At 38.6% G+C, this 21,500-nt stretch overlaps 1 protein-coding gene across 4 annotated transcripts; it reads right to left on the reverse strand.

Annotated features, from left to right (window-relative positions):
• Positions 1-531: 531 nt before the first annotated feature.
• On the reverse strand, positions 532-12,376 carry LOC307176082 (uncharacterized protein). 4 transcript variants are annotated; one of them, XR_013824597.1, is made up of 4 exons: positions 12,342-12,376; positions 11,822-12,116; positions 1,157-1,416; positions 532-850 (listed from the first exon to the last, which is right to left on the reverse strand). XR_013824597.1 is itself a non-coding variant. In XM_079901840.1 (3 exons), exons 2-3 carry the CDS (start codon positions 12,080-12,082, stop codon positions 830-832), a joined length of 282 nt encoding a protein of 93 aa, XP_079757966.1. In that variant the 5' UTR covers positions 12,083-12,116; positions 12,342-12,370; the 3' UTR covers positions 532-829. The 4 variants fall into 4 exon arrangements, 2 of the variants coding, with proteins under 2 accessions (XP_079757966.1, XP_079757965.1); XR_013824598.1 differs by lacking the exon at positions 12,342-12,376 and adding an exon at positions 12,244-12,301; XM_079901840.1 differs by lacking the exon at positions 1,157-1,416 and having other exon boundaries at positions 12,342-12,370.
• Between the last annotated feature and the right edge of the window lie 9,124 nt (positions 12,377-21,500).

The raw sequence follows: 21,500 nt of genomic DNA on the forward strand, positions 1-21,500 counted from the left end.
CATGGAAAATAAAGAAAGAAAGCACTGATAGCACAGTCAGAAAAATCCTGATAATGAATCTGAGCCAACCAAAAGTCAAGTGCTAACCTGTACCAAGGAAACCCAACACACAGTCAAAGATCTTCATTAATGATACAGAGCTGAGGAGTAGACAGCAATCCTCCTGGTTAAGAAGATGATGTAATTATACTGAAGGAAATAGAAAAACAGATGAAAAATTACACATTTTTAAGAAGTCAGCCAGTAAGTAGGTGAAAACATAAGTTAACTGCAAAGATCTCTGTATCTCCAAGAGATGTGGTATTCAAACCTCAATCTACTAGATTTTTTTTTTTCTGTAAATGGATGCCATAAAAATTCTATTGCCAGTCAGGCACTTTAAAGAGGAGGGAAAAATTTTTATTTGACTTTAAAATAAATAGAATTTCTTAAAATAGGACTGCATGGTTTCCTGTCTTCAAAACATTCATGACACCATCTGCATCTTTGAGGGTTTGGACAGGTATTTTTATTGCTTTTGTAGATGCTCCAACAAAATATCACACACACACACCAAAAAATACTTTACAAAACTGTTTTAATTACTTATTCTTCCAAAATGAACAGATTAATGACCAAAAGAATCAAAGTAAAGTGGTGCTGAATAGGAAATCCAAACAACCAAAAAAAAAAAAAAAAAGAATACTGCAGGAATTGGCAGCAAAATCTTTTCTTGCTCTTGCAAAACAGAGCCAAAAAACTTAAGCTGATGTTGGATTATTGTGTGCAAACAGGTCCTGACTCGTTCACCAAGTGAAACAAAAGCTGTAAATGTTTTTCTATCCCTCTTCTAACATTTTGGGAAAGGTTCCTGAAAGGAAAAAAAAGACTCAATTTAATTAAATCACACACACACACACACACACACACACACACACACACACAGGAGCATACTTTTTTCCCTCTTTAGGAAGAGTTAAACTACTTGAATAACTCCCACTTATATAATTTTGAATCACAAAAAACATGAATTGTCTTTAATGCTTAAAGAAAGAAGGCTCCAGTCACTATAATGGGATCACTTTTTTTTGATAAGGAAAACAATAAAACAAATGATAATTTTAAAAAAATATGAAGGAATCTATAGTGATATTATAAATAAGTAAAATATAATTACCTGAATGTGATCTAAATTGTTAAATTTAAATTGCTTTTGTACTTTTTTATCTTCAACTGGCTAAAATTCCTCTTTTGGGTAAAATATCTGTTGCTTATAAAAAATAATGCAGGGCTTCCCTGGTGGCGCAGTGGTTGAGAGTCCGCCTGCTGATGCAGGGGCCACGGGTTCGTGCCCCAGTCCGGGAAGATCCCACATGCCGCGGAGCGGCTGGGCCTGTAAGCCATGGCCGCTGAGCCTGCGTGTCCGGAGCCTGTGCTCTGCAACGGGAGAGGCCACAACAGTGAGAGGCCCGCATACCGAAAAAAAAAAAAAAAATGCAATATAAATTTTATTTATCTGCTATAGGGCAAAATATAATTAATCAAAATTATATAATTCAAAGCACTTGCCATTACTCAAATGTCCCCTTATTATATGATTACATATTGAATAATTCAAACTGTCATAATACAAAATATGGAATTCACAATATTCAATCTCATAGGTTAATTGTCAATTTAAAGAATTACTTTGAAATTTTTATTTTCAATTATCCGGTTATAAATTTTAACTATTTTATATGTAAAACTTATAAAAAGGCAAAAAAGTATAAAAAACAATAGACCGGATTTGGGGGAGGGGGGAGCATTCCAAGTAAGAGAACCACAGAAAATGAGAAGCTTCAAAAATAGATTTACAAAAAATAAGTTATTATTAGACTCTATTAAATTTTTAAAATGTGAAAGACAAAGTAACTGAAATTTATCAGTACATATGCAAGTTAAGTAACATCAACGGCAGCTGTTACTATCAACTGCTTACTCTGTTAAGTACTGTACTGGTCATTTTACATCATTTCATTTAATCAAAACCTTACATGAAGGGCCTCACGAACCATTTATACATGTAGAGTGCTCTGAAATTTTCAAAGAGCATTCTGTAATTATCGCATATGATCTTCATATCATGCTATGAAATAGACAAAAGGCAAAAGCAATTATTAGCCCTATGTAGATTACATATAAGAAAATAAAAGGACATAAAGATTAAAATCACCGAGTTAGTAGAAAACAGAATTACGGACTTAGTTGTCTAACTTCTAATACTGAATCATTATCTACTACATAATATCAGAGAGGCTTAGAGATCCTAAATGATTTAGGAAACAGCTTAAAGTTAATCAGCAAGCACTCACTGAGTTTCTACATTGTATAAAACACTGAAGTATTTGTGTGATACAAAAAAGAAATAGAAAAAGAGAGGAAAAATTGGAAAAAGAAAAAAGAGAAGATTCCATTGAAGAACTTAGTATATGGTTGAGAAGAACACATTAATTTTTAGAATAATTATAAAAGTATATATCATTCAGTGCAAATTAACAGTTGTGAAAAATTACCTGATCTATTGGCGTAATTTAACCCTGCTCAAATCTGATGGTAATAAATTACGTATCTTTTATTTATGTGGATTAATCAAATCTCAGAATATTTTATTGTACTAACCTAATTCTTTTGCTAAACAGGATCCCTATTATACAAATTATTGCTACAAAGAAAAAAATTAACAGCTAGAATATACCAGGCAATCTTTCAGAAATTTTAATTCTAACAATATTTGTTATAATAGAATGTTATTTCAGTTGAACATGTAAGGAACCAAAGTATTTATCAATGCCCCCAAACGTTACTAATGAGTATGAATGGAAAAGTTTAAATTATTAATGACCATACTTAAGATAAAAATTAAGCAAACATTACTATGGGGAAGAAAAACTCTGTACTATTAGAAGACAAAAAAAGAAAAAAATGTGATGTATATACAAATAATAGTTGGCTCAGAGTATTATTTGAAGAATGGTAATAAAGAATAAGTTAAAGAAAGTTTACAAGATATAGATCTTATTTTTTAGAAAAATAACACCTAATCAAAGTTAAGCTTCATACATGCAGACAGGCACATAAAAGCAGTTCGGAGAAAGTCATATCTGTTTGTGAGATGATAATTTCAAGATAAAATTATTTGAGGAATCAATACTGAGTTTAAAATAGTGGCATTTGAAAAAAACACAAGTCAGGACTTGATTCTATAACTTCTAAGAGAACTAACACATTGTTATTGTGGGTTGTTTTTTTTTTTAAGCGAATGGTGACTTTTGCCTCTTCTCTTATGTTTTACCTTCATCTTCTAATTACTAATAATTTTCTTCTAACTCCTTCAACAGTTCCATGCAGCTGCTGTAGACAAACCTCATTGATACAGTAACATTTCTGAAACTAGACTGAGAACAAAGCACTCAACCAACATTATTTGAGCACCATCTATGTGCTGAGCACAGACCTAGGCACTGGGGAATAAAAGTTAAATAGAACAGAGTAACTGCTCTCAAAACAGAGTTTAGCTCAAGCTTTTCAAACTTCAGGTTGTCACCTTTTGGGAGTTAGGAATCAATTTAGTGGGTTTTGGACCAACCTATTTCAAAAGAATAAAATAGATTAGAGCAGAATTTAAAAACTCATTATACTTCACACATAGTGAGGTAAGTATTGTTTCATGAAAGTTTTGTTTCAGTTATGTATATATGTATGTATGTAATGAGTCATAATGTAAATTTTTTTTCATACTGTGGATCACAGTCAAAAGTTTGAAAAAAAAAAAAAAAGCCTTTGTTTAGGAAAATACCTGCAAGAAAATTTCACAGAATGGTTCATCCTATAAAGATGTTCACAAGCTGGTAACTTCAAATGTTCCAGTCTATATTAACTGACAAGACTGAATAAATGTCTTACCAAAGAGGTAGTCAAGCACAAGCAATGTTCTTCTTTTGAAAAATGTTATCTTTATTTAGATCTCCTTTATTAAAATGTTCACCAGTCAATCACAATGCTATGCAGTTCCAACCAAATATTTTTACCATTAGTTAATACAACATAAAGTGAAATGAATATGATCCTTCTCTAACATGCTTGGGATTCAGAAAAGGGGGTTTGGGGACATAGTTATATTATCCCAGATGATACTCTGAAACATTATTCTCTGAGTTGATTTTCAAGAGTTTTAAGTTTTCTTCAAAGATGGTAAACCACTTTCATACTAATCAAGGAGTGCACGGTATCAAAATATTTACATTATGAAATGCTAAGTAATTTTAAACAGTCCCAACAAAAGGTTGAACGGCCAGTCATACCACACTTTTAGAGACTGATTCATTCCAACTAAACATATCTGAGCTCCACTGAGCTTGTTATGTTTACTTACTTTTTAAATAATTTAAAGGAAACTCTGACTAAATCCTAAACAACTTGAAGTCAGAGAACACATCTTATACAATGCGTTGCATACACATAGTGAATGTTAAATGATTATTGTTGAATGCATTGTTGATATTTATTTTATATTTTCATTTTACCAAAACATCTGAATCAATGTTCCAGATATATTGAGAGATCTCTCTCCATTGAGAGAGAGTCCCTGGAAAATCTAAATCCATATGACCAATGCCTTTGTAATACTTAAACAATTAAATCCAGTACGTGTTGCGGGAATTATTTTGTCCTAGCAAATACAGACACAGACCTAAATTACAGAAGAAGAGAGTTTCAAGGTCATTGATCTTACCCTTTCTCAAGGGGGAAATCAGAACTTAGAGAGGTTCAGTGATTTGCACAAAGTCATCCAGATAACCTGTTCAGGGCTAGAATAGAACTCAGGTCTTATGATGCCCAGTGGTATCCTTTCCACTCTAACACACACTTATTTTCAGTCTGGCTCCATTTCAATTTTTTTTTTCTTCTATACTATGTGCAAAATACTTCCTAAGTCATCTAGGGATTTAAAAAATTAAGACAGTCCTTGGTATCAAGGTACTTTAAAAACGCAAAATATACACAAAAATACTTAGATTTATGGGGAATTAAGTTTTCACAAACTACTATAATAATTCAAATCTCATATCCTCTGAAAAATCATTCGTAACCACTTCAGACTGAAATACTATCTTTGGTAGTAGAAAGAGCACTAGATAGGCAATATGAAACGTGGATATGTGTTGTGGCTCAATCACTAACTAGATATTTGAAAAATAATTATTGAACTTCAGGTTACTGATTTGTAAAATAGGGAGAGGGTGCAGAAGTAAATGAGCTTTAAAGGCTCCTTTCAGATCCAAGCAACAATTGTCTGTACCAGCCCATCCCAACTCTACACTTTAAGGTTGTTGTAACTGTCCAGGACTCTCACCTTACCCTTAATTCCTCCTTCTATCCAGTGGCTTTCTGGCTCCTTTTTTCAGGCTATCTCTTACCCGTTGAGGACTAAACTCTCTTTCCCTGGTTCCAATCCTCAGTGCTTTCTAAAGAACTTGGTTTGTACAGGTCCTCTGGTTCTTCTTATGCCTGAACATGTCAGGAAAATACTCCTATGTCATCTGCCTCTGGCCCCTGGAATCCAAGACTGAGTACCTGCCCATTTGCAGGGACACCCAACAGAGACACCAAGTTTGAGATGTCTTTCCAAGTACTGGTTTGAGATATTTCTCCTATTTTTATATCAGTTGTTATGTAAATATTTTATCATTTAAATTTTTGTATGTTATACAGATCCACAATCCCCAAAACTCTTGAGGTCAGATACATTTTGGAAGTCAGAATTTTTCAGCTTTCAAAAAGTAATATAGCACATATGTAAAGCATAACACCACCATAATTAAAATCATTAATATATTTGAAGTTAAACATAGGAATATTCCTCAAGTGAAATAAATGAAGAATATAAAAAGCTTCACATCAGTTCAAGTCAGGTTTTCTACCAAATGAGTTAAACTTGGGTTAGATTTTACCGCCAAATATGTTACAAAAAAGGGCTTCCCTGGTGGCGCAGTGGTTAAGAATCCGCCTGCCAATGCAGGGAACACGGGTTCGAGCCCTGGTCTGGGAAGATCCCACATGCTGCGGAGCAACTAAGCCCATGCGCCGCAACTGCTGAGCCTGTGCTCTGAAGCCCACGAGCCACAACTGTTGAAGCCAACGTGCCACAACTACTGAAGCCCGCGTGCCTAGAGCCTGTGCTCCGCACACCACAACGAAGAGTAGCCCCTGCTCGCCGCAACTAGAGAAAGCCCACGTGCAGCAGCGAAGACCCAACACAGCCAAAAATAAAATTAATTAATTTTTTAAAAGTTACAAAATAATAACAAAATAAGTTTTCTGGGATTTCAGAATTACACATAAAAGGTTGTGATCTAATAAGTTATGTGAACCTTAGTATGACTGTATATATCACAAAGGTAGAGGTTATGTCTTTTAATTCTTCATATTTCTAGAAAAGTACACAACACCCAATAAAAACAGTTCATGTTTGAAGAATTCTTCACTGAGAGCATACCACATGCCAAAACTATACTCAAGGGTCATGAGGCATTAAAAAATCTAACAATACCTAGAACCTGCCTTCAGAAGCATTACAGTCTCAAGGAGAACAAAGGATAAAACAAATGTTAAAATGCAAGACTGTGATCAGTGCCAAAATTACTGATTCAGCAACAAGGACGTCAGAATTGGGAGTAGTAAGTTTAAATTTGAAAATTGTAATTTATTTTAACAAGCGCTGTCAATATCTCTCAACTGTCAAAGTGGGCATAATGATTTGTAGTCTGGAGAGGAAGTACCATGTAATATAGTAGAAGAATTCTATTAGTCACTAAAGACTAGATAAAAATCACTGTAACTTTTGCTTTAGATATATGGATTTTCAGGCACAGTTTCATTCACACTGATTCCAGGAATGGATACTCATAAGGATGACTCTACAGACTTAAAAATGAAGGAGGGTACGACTGTGGAGAATCAGCACCATATCACTATACAGAACTGCCCCAGATGAGACAGCCTAATTCTGTGCAGAGAGGAAATCATTTTTGACAAAATGAGGTTTGAATTCAACTGTTTTTTGGGTCAATTGGGCCTACCTTGAAAGGAGTGGTAGATTCTGGTAAAAGTTAGTATCTTCTTAAGCCAAGAAAAAATCAGACAGGAATGAGACACATTCACTTAAATCACACATTATTTGTAAATCTCTAAGCAACTTCAAAGATACAAGTGATCTAATATTGGTTGTAATGTATTAAATTTATTTTTGTGATAGAACTTATCTGGCATCTTTTAAACCAAAATGTTAAATATTTCTCAAAGGTGATAAATATGATTATATCTATTTTACAGATGAAACCCTTGAACCTGGTGATACTGAATGGCTAAAGTTCAGTTAGATAATCAGTACATTATAATAAGCTTTAAATACAAGAATCTTAATCCAGCTTCACTGAATTAACCACTAACTACCAATAACCAAACTTAGACAAAGCAATTTGAAAATTTATTGACCTTTTCCCCCAATATATCTATAACTATCTTAAGTGGTCAAGGAAGTCACAATAATGAAATTGATTTGTTCATAAAAAACACTTCCTAAGCCTTATGTGTCAATTCTTTCAATATCTGGCACATAAAGAAGAACTAGAATAAGTAGGTTAACAGACAAGAGGTAAAGTCCATTCTGTTCTTTCTTGTCACATCCCCTACACAGTAAAAAGCAGCAACATTACAGCAGTAACATTCCAGTTTGAAATTTATAAGCCAAATAATGATCACTTGTTTCAGATAGGACAATTGATTATGACAAAGAAAAATTACCTTTGTATTATGATCCTCCTAAAGAAGCTGAATTCATTATCTGATATCAAGTGAATTGTGAAGTATTTTTAGAAGATTTTTTTTCTATCCACTGAATAAAGAAAAGGAAACATCCTACCTAGCTGTCTAAATGGGAGGAACAACCTGGCAAAGACTGTTACTGGCAAAAATGAAAGGAGGCCTATAAGTGATATCAGATGACATCTTCTATGGGGTTATTTTAGTAGTGATACCATCTGACATCTTCTATAGGGTTATTTGGGGTGAGTGTGACATTTTCTTAATGAGAAGATTAGGAAGTTGCCCCAAAAGAGCCTTATATAATGCATAAGGCCAAGGAACATATGGATAAAGAGTTGCTGGAGAAGTGTAAATATGACTCTTGAAGTAGTAAATGAAGGTTAAACATTAACAGCTGGTCCAGGGGAAATGAAGAGGGAAAAAAAGTAAGCTGTCTGTTTCAGACTGGTGTTTCACTAACCAGTAAGTCATCTTTACCTGTTTTCTATTTCAGGTCACCTGGCCAAAATATATTACATTCCAAAGTTTAAGGAAATAACTCTTAAAAGTTGCTTTCATGTAGTTAAATTAACCCAAAAAAAAAGACATTTTAGGATTGTGACTTTAAATTTTGAGCTTCATAGGGTGTTTTCTTTTTTTTCCTTTTTAAGAAAGCAGTACCAACCAACAAGCACCTACTATATAGCACAGGGAGCTATATTCAATACTTTGTAATAACCTGTAAGGGAAAAGAATCTGAAAAAGAATAGATACGTGTATGTATAACTGAATCGCTTTGCTGTACACCTGAAACTAACACAACATTGTAAATCAACTACACTTCAATTTTTTTAGAAAGCAGTACTATTTTAGCTGTAAACATATCACATTACTGCTTTTTAAGGACTCACAATTTGTACTTTTATATATTAAATCTTAGACTAGAAAAACCATCTATCCCCTCCTCCCCCAACCTTCCACTTCAAAACTATATCACAACTTTGCTTCTGCATTCTCTAGCTCAAAATCCATTCATTTGGTTCAGGAACACCAAGTCTTCCATGCAATTTGAAAATCAAGATATTACCGGCTGCTGATTACTCCAGTTGCAATGCAGAGTTAATTGAATTAAATGTAAGAATCAAATGTCACAACAAACTTACTATACAATACTATTCTGAAGAGCCAGCTTGTAGTGCTCATTCTGCAAGGGTATGGCATAAATTTCAGTCAATAAGTATATCTGTCCCTGGCACACTTCTGGTAGTAGTGCATACATAAAATTACTGGTGTGAAGAGCAAGAATTTTCCACTGAGACCAAATCATATTCTCCCACTGAGATTAAATCATTTCCAATTTTGGAAGCTGAATAAATGAACGTAAGAAGCTCCCTTTGCCTCAAATCGTGTTTTAGGGGTTAAAAAAAAAAATAGTTGCTTATGACTCAGGTTTTTTTTAATCTTGCCATTCAAGTGCTAATTTTTTCTAGTGTTAAAAAAAAAACTAGAAAACTGTAGTAACACAAAATGTTAATCAGTCCTCCATTCTGGAAAATATATACAATGGTATTGTTATATCATACACCTTGTAGTCTGGAGAAGAAGTAGTATGTAATTTGGTAAATGAATTCTGTTAGCCATAAAAAGTTATACTGAAAATCCCTATAACTTCTGTTCTAGATATAAGGTTAATGTTGAAAGTTGCAGTAAATATAATTCTATATCATGAAGTAAAAAATTATAAACTACCCCTAATGAAAATGATCATGACCAATACTGAGCATGCAACTTATTTTGTTAGGGCAAATATATATTTGCTTATAAATTTTACCATAAAACTTATAATCAAGTTTTGTAAATTCATATTGAATAGTACATGTATACAGTTTTGGTTTTATTCATTTAGTTAACATTAATGGAATACATGGTACAAGGCATTATGCTAGGTAAGATGTCTCTACCCACAAGAGGCTTAAAGTCTAGGAGGCAAGATTAAAAACATGTACACAAATAGGAAGCAATTGGAATAGATAAAAGCTTTAAATAATGAGAGACATACAAAGCACCAGGAGAGTTTACAGATGGGAGAGACCAGAGAACTTCACAGAGGATGTTTAAACCATAAACTCTTCCTTTTCCCAAAAATTCATGCAGGTTTTAAGTGTAATATCCTGAGGTCCTGAAATAGTTATTTGTTACTAGAACAGGTTCACTTCCAAATCACACTATGTACAATAAATGATAGTTTTTTTAAATAGAGGCTTTGTTTGGAAATTAGTTCTTCCATATATTAGACTAATCATTAACAGAATAAAATGTCTGTTTATAGTCCACGCATTTTAGTCATTTTGCATTTATAATCACAGCTGAATAATTTCCAAAATGGCATAAAACACTTTAAAAACCAAACTCCAGTTGTACCAGTTTCTACCAACAGGCAGATCTGAGACTGAAAATACATACAGATTAAGGCAGCACCATTCAATCCCTTCATAGCCCCATCATTCGTACAGAACTCAAAAGTTTACACCGGCCATAAACACGATGAGTTCAGGGATTTCCTTTTACTTCCGATCGGAGTTTTCAGAAGATTATTCACTGGTTTGATTTGGTCCTACACTAATGAATACATTTCATTGTTTTGCATAACTGCTCCAATTCTAGTGGATTCACTAATGATTCACAGATCACTACATATTCGCAAATAATAAGATTTTTATAGTTTGATAAAGGCCATTCCAAACACAATATTTTAATAATTATACTGACTTTCAATTATATATTGGAATTAACTTCTTTTTGTTCCTGTTACTGATATATGATCTTACAGATAGCAATAAGCTAAAATAGTTCTGTATAAACCCTTATTTCCAAAAAAGAATTTGAACCAAACCCTATGAATGAGTTTGTCTTATAAGAGTGTTAGATCCCTAGGATCTTTAACAACTGGCAGTGATAGGCGAGCCCTTTGTAAATAGTCAAGAGTCAGAATTTCTGCCTTACATCTTCCTTCTAAAACCGTCAGCGAATCTGAAATTTTAAGATTTTCTACTTACAACCTCTTTGGCTGACATTTCATCCTTTTGACTAACCCAACACACACACACACACACACACACACATTTTAAAGTGGAGAGGGACAAGATGAAGAAGGAGCTGGTCTGAATCGGGTCACTCAACTACAGGAGCCCAGTCCTAGAATGTGAAAACGCCACCCCGAAAATCCTGTTATTCTGTTCTAATTCGTCCGCACAGCGCCTCCTGCCGGTTCTGAAGGCCGCCGCTCGCCGCGGGGGTGGAGGACTGGGGCCGGGCTGCCTCCCGGGCTTCACCGCCCTCCGCCCGCGGGCCAGCCGGGCGCGCTCCGACCCTGCTGCGCACAGAAGGCGGGAAAACGCGGGCAGCCTCCAGGGTCCGGAGCAAGTGCCCACCCGGGGAAGGAACAGAGCCCTGAACGCTTGTGTGCGCCCTAGCAGGCCTCCGCTCCGTCTAGGGCGAGGATCCAGGATGCGGCGGCTTCGGCGTGGCCTCTACTGCGCACCCAGGGCAGGCCCGCCGCCCAGGGCTGCCCCCACGCAGTCCACACCTGACGCCTCAGCCGCGGCCCTCGAGGGTCTGTCCGCTCGTGCTGACCGTCCGCTGCCGACCCCGGGCTTCCACCCTGCCTGGGCCGCGCGCCGGCCTCTCATCTGTGCCCACGGTTCCGGGCCGCCGCTTGCTCCCGGCGTGAGGTGCGAGCCCTCGCTGCCGCGAGCAGTCGCTATTCCCGCCCGAGTCTTAGTTCTTCTGCTTTCCCGCCACCTCCCGCGGGGGCCTACCGGGCGCGTTCCCTTCTCACTCCCCCAGTGCGGTTATCAACGAGTCAGCACAGAAGTAGCACAAGCAAGCGTTAACCGAGGAGACTCGCGCCCGGGCCTGGTCTCCCGCTGGGCACGTCCGCAGGTTCGCGCGTTTCTCCCAGATCTGGGCCAGCGCCTAGGTCGCCGCAGAAGCTTACCTTCCGGCCCGCGGTCAGGGCCGCAAGACGCGGACACCCGCGGTCCAGGGGCGCGCGAAGCCTTGCCGGGGTCGCGCCCACCTGGCTTCCGGCCTGCGCGCGGAGAGGAGGACTGTCTAGGAGGGTGACCACTTGGTTCCGGCGGAGGCCGTCGGGCCCCTTGTTCGGTGTAGGCGGGCGAGCAGGAGGCTTGCGCACCGCTGGGCGCGGTGTGAGCGGCGATGCCGCAGCCAGACGGCGCTTGGCCAGGCGGGAAGGCATCCCGGAAGCGTCTTCGGGGGCTTGAGAGACTTTCCTAAAGGAAGAGGGCACTGAGGAGAGGCCTCCTGGACACAGTCTAGGCCTCTCCCTCCCCGCCTGCCTCCCTCCCAACCCGTCCGTCTGGGATCTCCTCTAGGTGCTTCCCTGCCCCGCCCTTTTACCCTTCTCTCCCTCTTTCCTCTCTCTCCTTCCTCTTTCGCCACCTCCCCTCCCTTCTCTCTCTCCCACCTCCCCTCCAACACTCTGCCCCTCCTTCTACCCTCTGCAACCCTCTCCTCTTCCGACCCTCTCTCCTCTTCCCCCACTTCCGCTCTCGCCTGCGTCCTCTCCTCCCTCCTCCCACTTAGATCTATTTGGCACTCACCACCTTTCATAACCTAATGTTTCTAAGTTTATATGGAAGTAAACTCTCCCCGGATATGAGGCTAATTTCATCCTTTAACTACAGTACATAATACAGTTTCTGGTATACAAGGGGCGCTGCATAAATATAGAATAATCTCTTAAAAGGAAAGGAAATGGATCTCCACACGCAGGAGTTTTACTCCGTTGGAAAAAAGGTCCTTGTTCTCCATCGATGAAACCGGAGAGTTTTACGTTGGTTAAAACACAAGACCATCCATCTCTGACCTGGGCACTTCCCAGGCTCTGGAGACTCAAAGACAGGGCCGGGGCTGTCTCTTGTCTCTTGCCCCGTGGCGCACGGGGCAGTGAGAAACTGGGGACAGGGGTCCAGGCCCCTAAAATGCCGCATTGTCGAGCAGGGCGTGCAGACGGGTCCCGCCATCAGGGCGGTGGGAGCGCCCTGACCCAGCCGCATCCCGAGCCCCGAAGCTGAGAGCCGGCGCCCAAAGGTAAGGCCAGCCCAGCTATCCGCAGACTTTTCCTATTGACCAGTTCCTGGAAGCTGTCTCGCACCAGGCGCTGGAGAAGGGCGTGCCTCCGGGTTTCGAAGACGGTCCTGCTGCCCCCGCAGTCATGGCCCTGGCTTTCCCTCTGTGTCTCACCCCACTTTTTGGTGAAAGGCCCCAGAGGAACAGTGGCTCTGTCCAGCTCCAGGCTCCTAGTATTCGCGAGTCTGGAGTCCCTTGGCGACATTTCTTACTCTCCCAAGGGCAAGATATAGGGAGCCACACCCAAGCCCTGAGCGTCGAGCACGTGGCTTCTTTCTGCTCTGTGTGTTAAATATATATATATATGTTTATATTATATATATATATATATTCTTGCATAAACAAATGTATTTCCTGTGGGCACAAGTGGAGAGAGTCTTCAAGGAAAAAGATTGTCAAGACTGGAATTTGGGGGACTTAGAGCCACAGTACAACTCTTGCTCTCAACTGGTTAAGTCAACTGTCTTTGGGCAAGACACTGACTCCCTCTTTCCTTTCATTTCAGCATTTACTAGATAAAGTTGTTGGGTAAGCCATATGATTCCTATGCTCTTTTCCAACTCAGAGACACTCCCCCATAAAGAGGCTTTTTAAAAATTTTGATGACCATTTGAATTAGTTGGTTTTGCTTTTCTTCTTTTTAACTCTTTTTATCTCTGTTACATTCGGAGAAAGAGAGGTGAGAAACAGCTTAAAAAGGAGAAAACATTCACAGAAGTCTGAAAAAAAAAGAAAGTGAAGAGGTCAATTAATGTAATAACAATAATTTTTAAAGTATCCAGTTTCTTTGGTGAAAATAAAACCAAACAGAACCCCTTAAGACTCAGCCTTGGTTCAGGTTTACAAAGGAGCACTGAAGCTCAGGTTTGTAGAGGGCAGGGTGTGCGTTGGTTTGGTAGGTCCCAGTCACACTATCTCATCTCCCTAAATGCCAGCTGGAATACTCTGCATCTTAATTGCTTGTTCCATACGGTGTGTCTAAAAGCTGTTGTGTCTTAATGTTCCTAGGGTGAGTGGTAGAACCTGGCCATAAGTAAAATGGAGAAAAAAGGACCGGATGGTGAAGAAAGAAATGAGATTTAAGGAATCTCCAGCAATGTGGTGTCTTAAACTCAAATTTTCTTTAGCTTCTTAAGTTTACATGCAACTTAGCCAAGGGTTGAAATCTCTCTTCCTGAACTCATTCCTTCATAAACCAACAGTCTGTCTGCATCTGTTATGAGCTAGGTACTAGGGGTTAGGTGCTGGGGACCCTATATTGAACAAACTTTGGGGTCCAGTTTACAAACTAGTGAAACAGTTGGGTGGTATGAAAAGTACTGTTACATAGCAACATATGGGTGTCATGGGGGCATTAAGAAGAAACACCAGAGTCAAGATCAAGGAAAAGCTCTCCAGAGAAGTGCCCCATGAGCTGAGATTTAAGGAAAGAGTTGAAAGGGGGGCACTTGGGCAAGGGGGCGGCAGAGGGGGGAGGGAGGAGGGAGGAAAGATGGGCATCCAAAGGACATGTCTGAAGGCCCAAGGCTAGAAATATCTTTCTTTAGAGAAGTTCAAGTAATTCTTTAAAGCAGATACAAAGCGTAAAGATGAAAAATAAAGGAATAGTGGGAAATACAGCTTAAGAAGCAGGAAGAAGCCATATCTTGAAGGGCCTTGTGTACTGGATTTGAACTTGGTCCTGAAAGCTATGGGAAGCTCTTGAAAGATTTTAAGTGGGAAACAGATGGTACAATGATCTTTTTTAGAAAGATCATTTTGTCAGTAATGTTGAGGGCACATAGGAGGTTGAGTAGATTGTAGGGAAACCAGTTAGAAGACTATTGCAGTAGTGCCTGATAGAGGTGATGAGAGTCTGAATTTAGGCAGTGATCGTGGCTGTAGAAATGAAGTTGAGGGAGGACAGGGAGAGAGGGAGGGACTAATACAAGAGATAATAAAAAGAGACTTGGGAGAAGCTGATGACTAATTGAGTGTGAGGGATGAGTGAGAATGAGGAATAGAGAAAGATTCCCAGGCTTCTGGGTTAGGTATCTGGAGACTGGATGATGCCATTTACTGAGACAGAAGCCAGAATTGGAACAGAAAGATGATGTGTTCAGCTTGGGACATATTGAATTTGGTGTGTCTGTGAGACATCCAAGTGGAGATGTCAGATAAATGGATATCTGGGTTTGGAGTTCAGCAGTGATCAGGGCTGAAGGTAAAGACTTATAAATGACCAGCATAAAAATGGTAGCTGAAGCTCTGGGTTAAGGAAAGTGCCTAGTTAAAAAACAAATTTGGGGAACACAATTTAGCAGGCTATCCGAAGAAGAGGAAGCCTTCAAAGATATTAAGAAGGAACGTCCAGAAAGGCAGAAGAAAAACATAATGATAAGCACCATTTTGGGGAATACCTATTGTCTTCTAGTCAATGGCCTGGGACCTTTATGTACATTATTTCACTGAATTCTTATGGCAACCCTAGAAGGTAGATGTTTTCAAACAGAAAAACTTAAGTTCTGAGAAGTTAAGCAATTTGACTGGAGTATGTTCAGCCTCTGGAGTCAGATGAAACCTAGATTGAAATCCCACCTCCCAGTAGCTATGGGATGTGTGCAAATTTGCAATCTCTCTGAGTCTCAATTTCCTCTTCCACATAGGGCACAAATAGAACCTACCTCTGAGTATTGTTGTGAAGATTAGATGAGATAGCATACGTTAAGTGCCTGGCACAGAATTAGTACTCGATACCTGATAGTTATTATCCTTATTAATAATCATAACTACATATAACTATGCTGACAAGTTACTGTCTCTTCTTTAGCTCCTTGGCCTGAAAATGTACTCCCAATTCTCACCTAAGGTCCTCAGTGTACAACTGAGACCTGAGCCAGTCTAAACTATTATAAGGCTTTGCTAAAGACTTGGGCACAGCTAGATGGGAATGAACACAGAGAGCAACGTAAAACTTGATAACCTGAAAGAGTGTCACTTCATCTTAGGATCCCCTACAGGGGTACTGCCTTCCTGCCTAGCCCTTGGGAGAAGCCATTTTTCCATACCACCAGGGAGCATCATCAAATAGTCAGTATACCTAAAAGTCCAGCAAGAGTGTGATCCCACAGGGAGTCAGGAGTTCTCACCCAAGTCCAAGACCCACCTTCCAAGATCTTGATATCGGTCTGAGGAACTGCCCCTTCCAGATGATTGATACGGGGATGCTCAGTTTCTTCAGAGAAGATCATGTCTGTCTCTACAAGTATGGCTTTACACTATGGCCTCAACAGTAGAGCCTTATTAGAACACAACAAAATAAGCCCAACATTCATATGAGGGTTACACCCTTTTCATAATTCCTAGAAAAGATGAGACTTCTTATACAAACTCTTCTTAATCTTTCATAACCCTTCTTCTACTCAAAAGCCACTCTGAAAAGTGAGTTTGGATAAAGCCAGAAACTGACGATAGTCCAACAACAAGACGTGTAGCAAAAGGGACCTACCAGATGGAAAGTAAGAAAAAGGTTTTGTCAGTATAATCGAGAAAGAACCATAAATTTATGTTTTCAAAATTAAAAGATGTAAGTAGATATAAGAAATGAATAAATTATTGGTTAGTGTTCACTCATGTGTTTTTAATCCTGTAATATGATTAGGTATTTCAAAGTATAGAGACTTTTGATCATGGCTTTAATAGAATTCATAATGGCAGTTCTTTTATTTGTTTCTTCACACTTGTTTCAAGGAATGTAGAGACATATTTTGCCCTAGGGCTCCAGTCGGTTTACCTCTAAGGTAGGGATTCTATGCAGATTTTTTGAGGGCTCAGCACAGAGCTTCAGTAAGCAAGAGACTCTAAGTTGTGGTCCAGTTTGCAACATTCTAAAGCCATCTCCATTAACCATTTTTATGGTAATATTTACCTGTGAAGCATAGAAAAGCTGAAATGTATTTCATTGACCCACAACATCCATTTTTCATGGGAAATTATGCTCTTTAGGTTAAAATTTTTAATGGCATCTGTCAGGATGGCAATAGGTCTCCCCCCAAGAAAAAAAGTGGACAGTTGTTGTCAGGGCAGTATGGGAAATGCTGGGTTATACTTTGTTAATCAGATCTCTTTCCTACTAGGCTTCTTAGAGCCATGTTGACTGTTAACGTGCGTTGTGAAGTTTCAGATGTATTTGACTACAAAATTCTTTTTGTCTCAGAGCGTCTAAAGAGACTTTTGTGTCATGGATTATGCTTTAAAGGAAACTTATTTGTTGTACCTATCTGATCATTACTGGAATAGCATACTTCCATTGGAGAAAGTCTTGTGAATGCTCCCTCTTTATTGAAATCCCATTTACCTTCTCCACTGAGTATCCATTATCCCCTCCCTTCCTCTCTCTCTGACTAGGGAACCTTCTACATATTGCCATAGACGCAACATATACTTGGATCATAATGTTTATTTACCTATTCATGTTTTTCTTTTTTTTGTCTCTCATACTAGATTAATACAGTGCCTGACCCTTGGAGATACTCAAATATTTGTTGAATGGCTATCAAATGAATGAATGGCTATCAAATGAATTCAGTCAGAGGAATTTCTTGGTTGCAGATGGTTGCAGATATGTCTCAGGGATTTTCATAGGACCTCAGGTTGTAAAAAAGTAAAAAGGACGCCCCCATTGACACACCCACTAGGCAAACACCTATTCCATATTCTTTCGTCCAGGCAAACTTAATCATTACCAAGAGCTCCTGTGAGTGGAACCATAGCTGTATAATTCCATTGGATTGTTTCCATAAGGTTTTAGCTCGAGAGAAAACATGACTAGGGAAAAGGAATCCTTAATTACATCTTAAAAATATGATCAAAAGCAACATTTAAGAAAAGTGTTTCCAGGGAAGAGCTGAGGATGACACCCGGTTTATAATAATTCGTTTTCCCAAACCTCAGAGCATGTGATCAAAGCTGATATACATTATCTCAGGCTTGGTACCAGAGTGACTCATTTTTTCTTACTTTTTTTGCAGTTATTATTTGGATGAATTAATAGATGAGGAAGAGCCAAACCTGGGCCAACCAGGTGTACACTGTAAGAGTCCTGCTGCCTGATCTGTAATAATTTCTTTTTTTTTTTTTTAATGAAGAAGCTGTGGTCTTTGGCAGATTGAGATACTATCATGCAATTCAGGCCCTTTTAAATCAAGATAGGAATATAGCAAGTTAGAACTTGCAAGAGGAGGACAATGGAATCTCCTCATTAAATGTGTAGGAGGTTGCAAACAGATTTGTTATTAGGCAAATCAGTGTGATACAAGTACTCTTGACGAACTGTGTGCTCAACACTGGGATCATTCAGTTAATCTGGGCCAAGGATTTAAAGGATTCATACCCAGTAAGACTTCAGCTCTAAGCAGTTAACCCTCCTTCCTACCATACCACCAGAGAAGGAAATAAAGCAATGAAGCTTCTAGTTCCCTCTCCCTCCTCCCATAAGGTGTGCTAACATTGATTCATTGGTAATTGTTTTTTTTTTTTTTGATGTTGGGGGTAGGATTTTATTAATTAATTTATTTATTTATTTTTGCTGTGTTGGGTCTTCGTTTCTGTGCGAGGGCTCTCTCTAGTTGTGGCAAGCGGGGGGCACTCTTCATCGCGGTGCGCGGGTCTCTCACTATCACGGCCTCTCTTGTTGAGGAGCACAGGCTCCAGACGCGCAGGCTCAGTAGTTGTGGCTCACGGGCTTAGTTGCTCCGCGGCATGTGGGATCCTCCCAGACCAGGAGTCGAACCCGTGTCCCCTGCATTAGCAGGCAGATTCTCAACCACTGCGCCACCAGGGAAGCCCCATTGGTAATTGTTGACATATCTCCCAGGAAGACTGAAAATTTGCTAAATTCACTGACACATTTGGATGAGAGAGATGAAAACTTCTTAGTCTAGAATCTAAGTAAAGAAAGAATAAGCAATGCATTTTTCTGAGGACCTGGTGGTGTGGTGACACCATTCCCTAACAATTCTAAACATTTTACAAAGTGCAACTCAAACATCTCATCTGTTTATATAAGGGGAATTCTCCTCCCTCTCCCCCTCCCACAACTTCACAGCTTAGGGGAAGTAGAGGACAGGATTCAGGGCAATCATTGGAAGGTGCAAGGAGATGGATTTTGAATTGAGCATAAGACTTTTCTAACATTTGGCATTATATAATAATGGAATATGCAACTTCATAAGATAGTGAGTGCTCTTTCCATTAGTAATACTGTATGAGGGATGGACAAAGTCATTTCTAGAGTTCCTTTCCAATCCAAAGACATCTCTATTCTTGAAGCATAATGAAGACCACCACTTTGAACATAGGCTAGTTCTCCTGACTAGCAAATTCGTGCCCATCAGCTTTGCTCCTTAACTTCTTTGATAAGTAATGTTTCCTTCTTCATTGGTTTTAAGAACTGGAGAGGGGGTGGGGTTGAAATAAAGCACCTTCTGAGCAACTAAAACATCTTGAACTGCATATTCACTGTTGCATATTTTACTAGTAAATTTAAAAGTTGCTCTCTCTTTTCAAAAGGAGGAACCATGTTGGAATAAATACTCTTTGTTCACCAGAACTGTGAGATCCCCATAATGAGAAGAAAACTGATTGGGAATCATCATATTACTCTACAAAACCATTTTTCACCTGATATTTACTAATAGTCTTCTAAGAAGGCCTGAAAAATGAATTCTTAATCTGTTGTTTTCCAACCCTATTACTATTACAGCATATATTATTTCTAATATCAAAGAATAAGATTTTTTTTATAACTTTAAATTGGCTCCCGACTATTTTAGGCATAAGTTAAATTCTTCTAGTCTTTAAACCCTATACTAATATACATGATTTGACTCTGTCAATTGTACTTTAACTTTTTTTGTTTTTTAACACTTATTGGAGACTTATATGCCAACCATTGTGCTAGAAGCTTTCACATAGCTTGCATTTGGATAAATAGTTCTAGGACAGTGAGTTAGCAGAGGAGTTTAAATTATTAGTTTATAGGAAGGCTTCAGAGAATTTGTAAAGATAAACAGTGCATGTAATAGTAATTACAATAATGATAAATATCTAGGGTCCATATTGCAGTTTATATCTTTCAAAACACTTCACTGTACACTCCTGTACTTTATTGGATTTTTTTTCTCTGCTTCACTGTTTTTTGGGTTTTTTTAAATAATAGCTTTATTGAGATAAAATTCATACACTATAACTTTACTGATTCTTAACCCTACTTAAAAAATAAGAGGTAAACTTGATGCCAAAGAACAGACAAGAGTCCATGTTTCACTAATATTTAAATTCAAGTATGTCTTAAAGACAAATTAAGAAGAAGAAAATATTTTGAGGCAAAGTTAGAAGGACAAAGTTTGAAGAGAGAACAAAGTGTCTGAAAAATAATATAAGAAAAGAAAGGTTGATGATATAAAGTATATATATCGGACTTCCCTGGTGGCACAGTGGTTAAGAATCCACCTGCCAATGCAGGGGACACAGGTTTGAGCCCTGGTCCAGGAAACTCCCACGTGCACCAGAGCAACTAAGCCCGTGCGTGTCACAACTACTGAGCCTGTGCTCTAGGGCCTGCGAGCCACAACTATGGAGCCCACAAGCCACAACTACCGAGCCTGCATGCCACAGCTACTAAAGCCCGCGGGCCTAGCGCCCGTGCTCCGCAACAAAGACAAGCCACCACAATGAGAAGCCCACGCACCACAACAAAGGGTAGCCTCCACTTGCCCCAACTAGAGAAAACCCGTGTGCAGCAACGAGGACCCAACACAGCCAAAAATAATAAATAAATAAATAAATTTTAAAAATAAATAAAATAAAGTATATGTATCAAGGGAGTGCCAGGGGGAGGGGAATGTGAAGGCTGGAAACTAAGTTTGGTTTGGTGAATATCAAGAGGGCTGATCAGGAGTTTTGAGAGAAGATGGGAAAGATTAAGAGACCAGCCAAGTTAATTTGGAAATAAGCCAGCTTCACGTATAATAAGCTAAGAACTATCTGAGCGGATCGGTAATTCAAGGAAGTGGCCAAAGAAAGCTTGCTGCACAGGGAGCAAAGATAAATCAAAATAGACTGATTTCTGAAGTTTAACTCGGGATAAAAATAACTTTATATATTTTTTTGCAATATGAAACAAAAACAAGTGGCAGATAGCCTATAAATTAAAGATTCATGCTGTGTTTCTGCATTCTGTGTTTTGAGTCCAGTCTAAAGTGGATGATTCACTAGGAAAACCACATTGAAAAAAATGTTGTTAGTTTAATACTAAATAGTCTATTTTAAAAGCCAAATGTAATTATAGGATCCAGTTAAAACAATGCTTTTTAAAAATCACATGCAGAGAAGAAATAATGTATTGTATTTGAACTTAAAATATGACCTTTTAAATTTTACCAACTGTTCCAAATATAACTGTAGCTAGAATTAATGTAATGATGATCAGATTATTTTGTATTCATTTAAAATGTTACAAACTTAAAAATACCCAGTGGATTTTT

The sequence above is a fragment of the Stenella coeruleoalba genome (assembly GCF_951394435.1).
Source record: "Stenella coeruleoalba genome assembly, chromosome: 17".
In the NCBI taxonomy this organism is placed as follows: domain Eukaryota; kingdom Metazoa; phylum Chordata; class Mammalia; order Artiodactyla; family Delphinidae; genus Stenella; species Stenella coeruleoalba.

Bases quoted from the DNA above. Each gene is read 5' to 3' on its own strand.
- LOC307176082 (XM_079901839.1), bottom strand. From the start codon at position 12,082: ATGCCTTCCCGCCTGGCCAAGCGCCGTCTGGCTGCGGCATCGCCGCTC.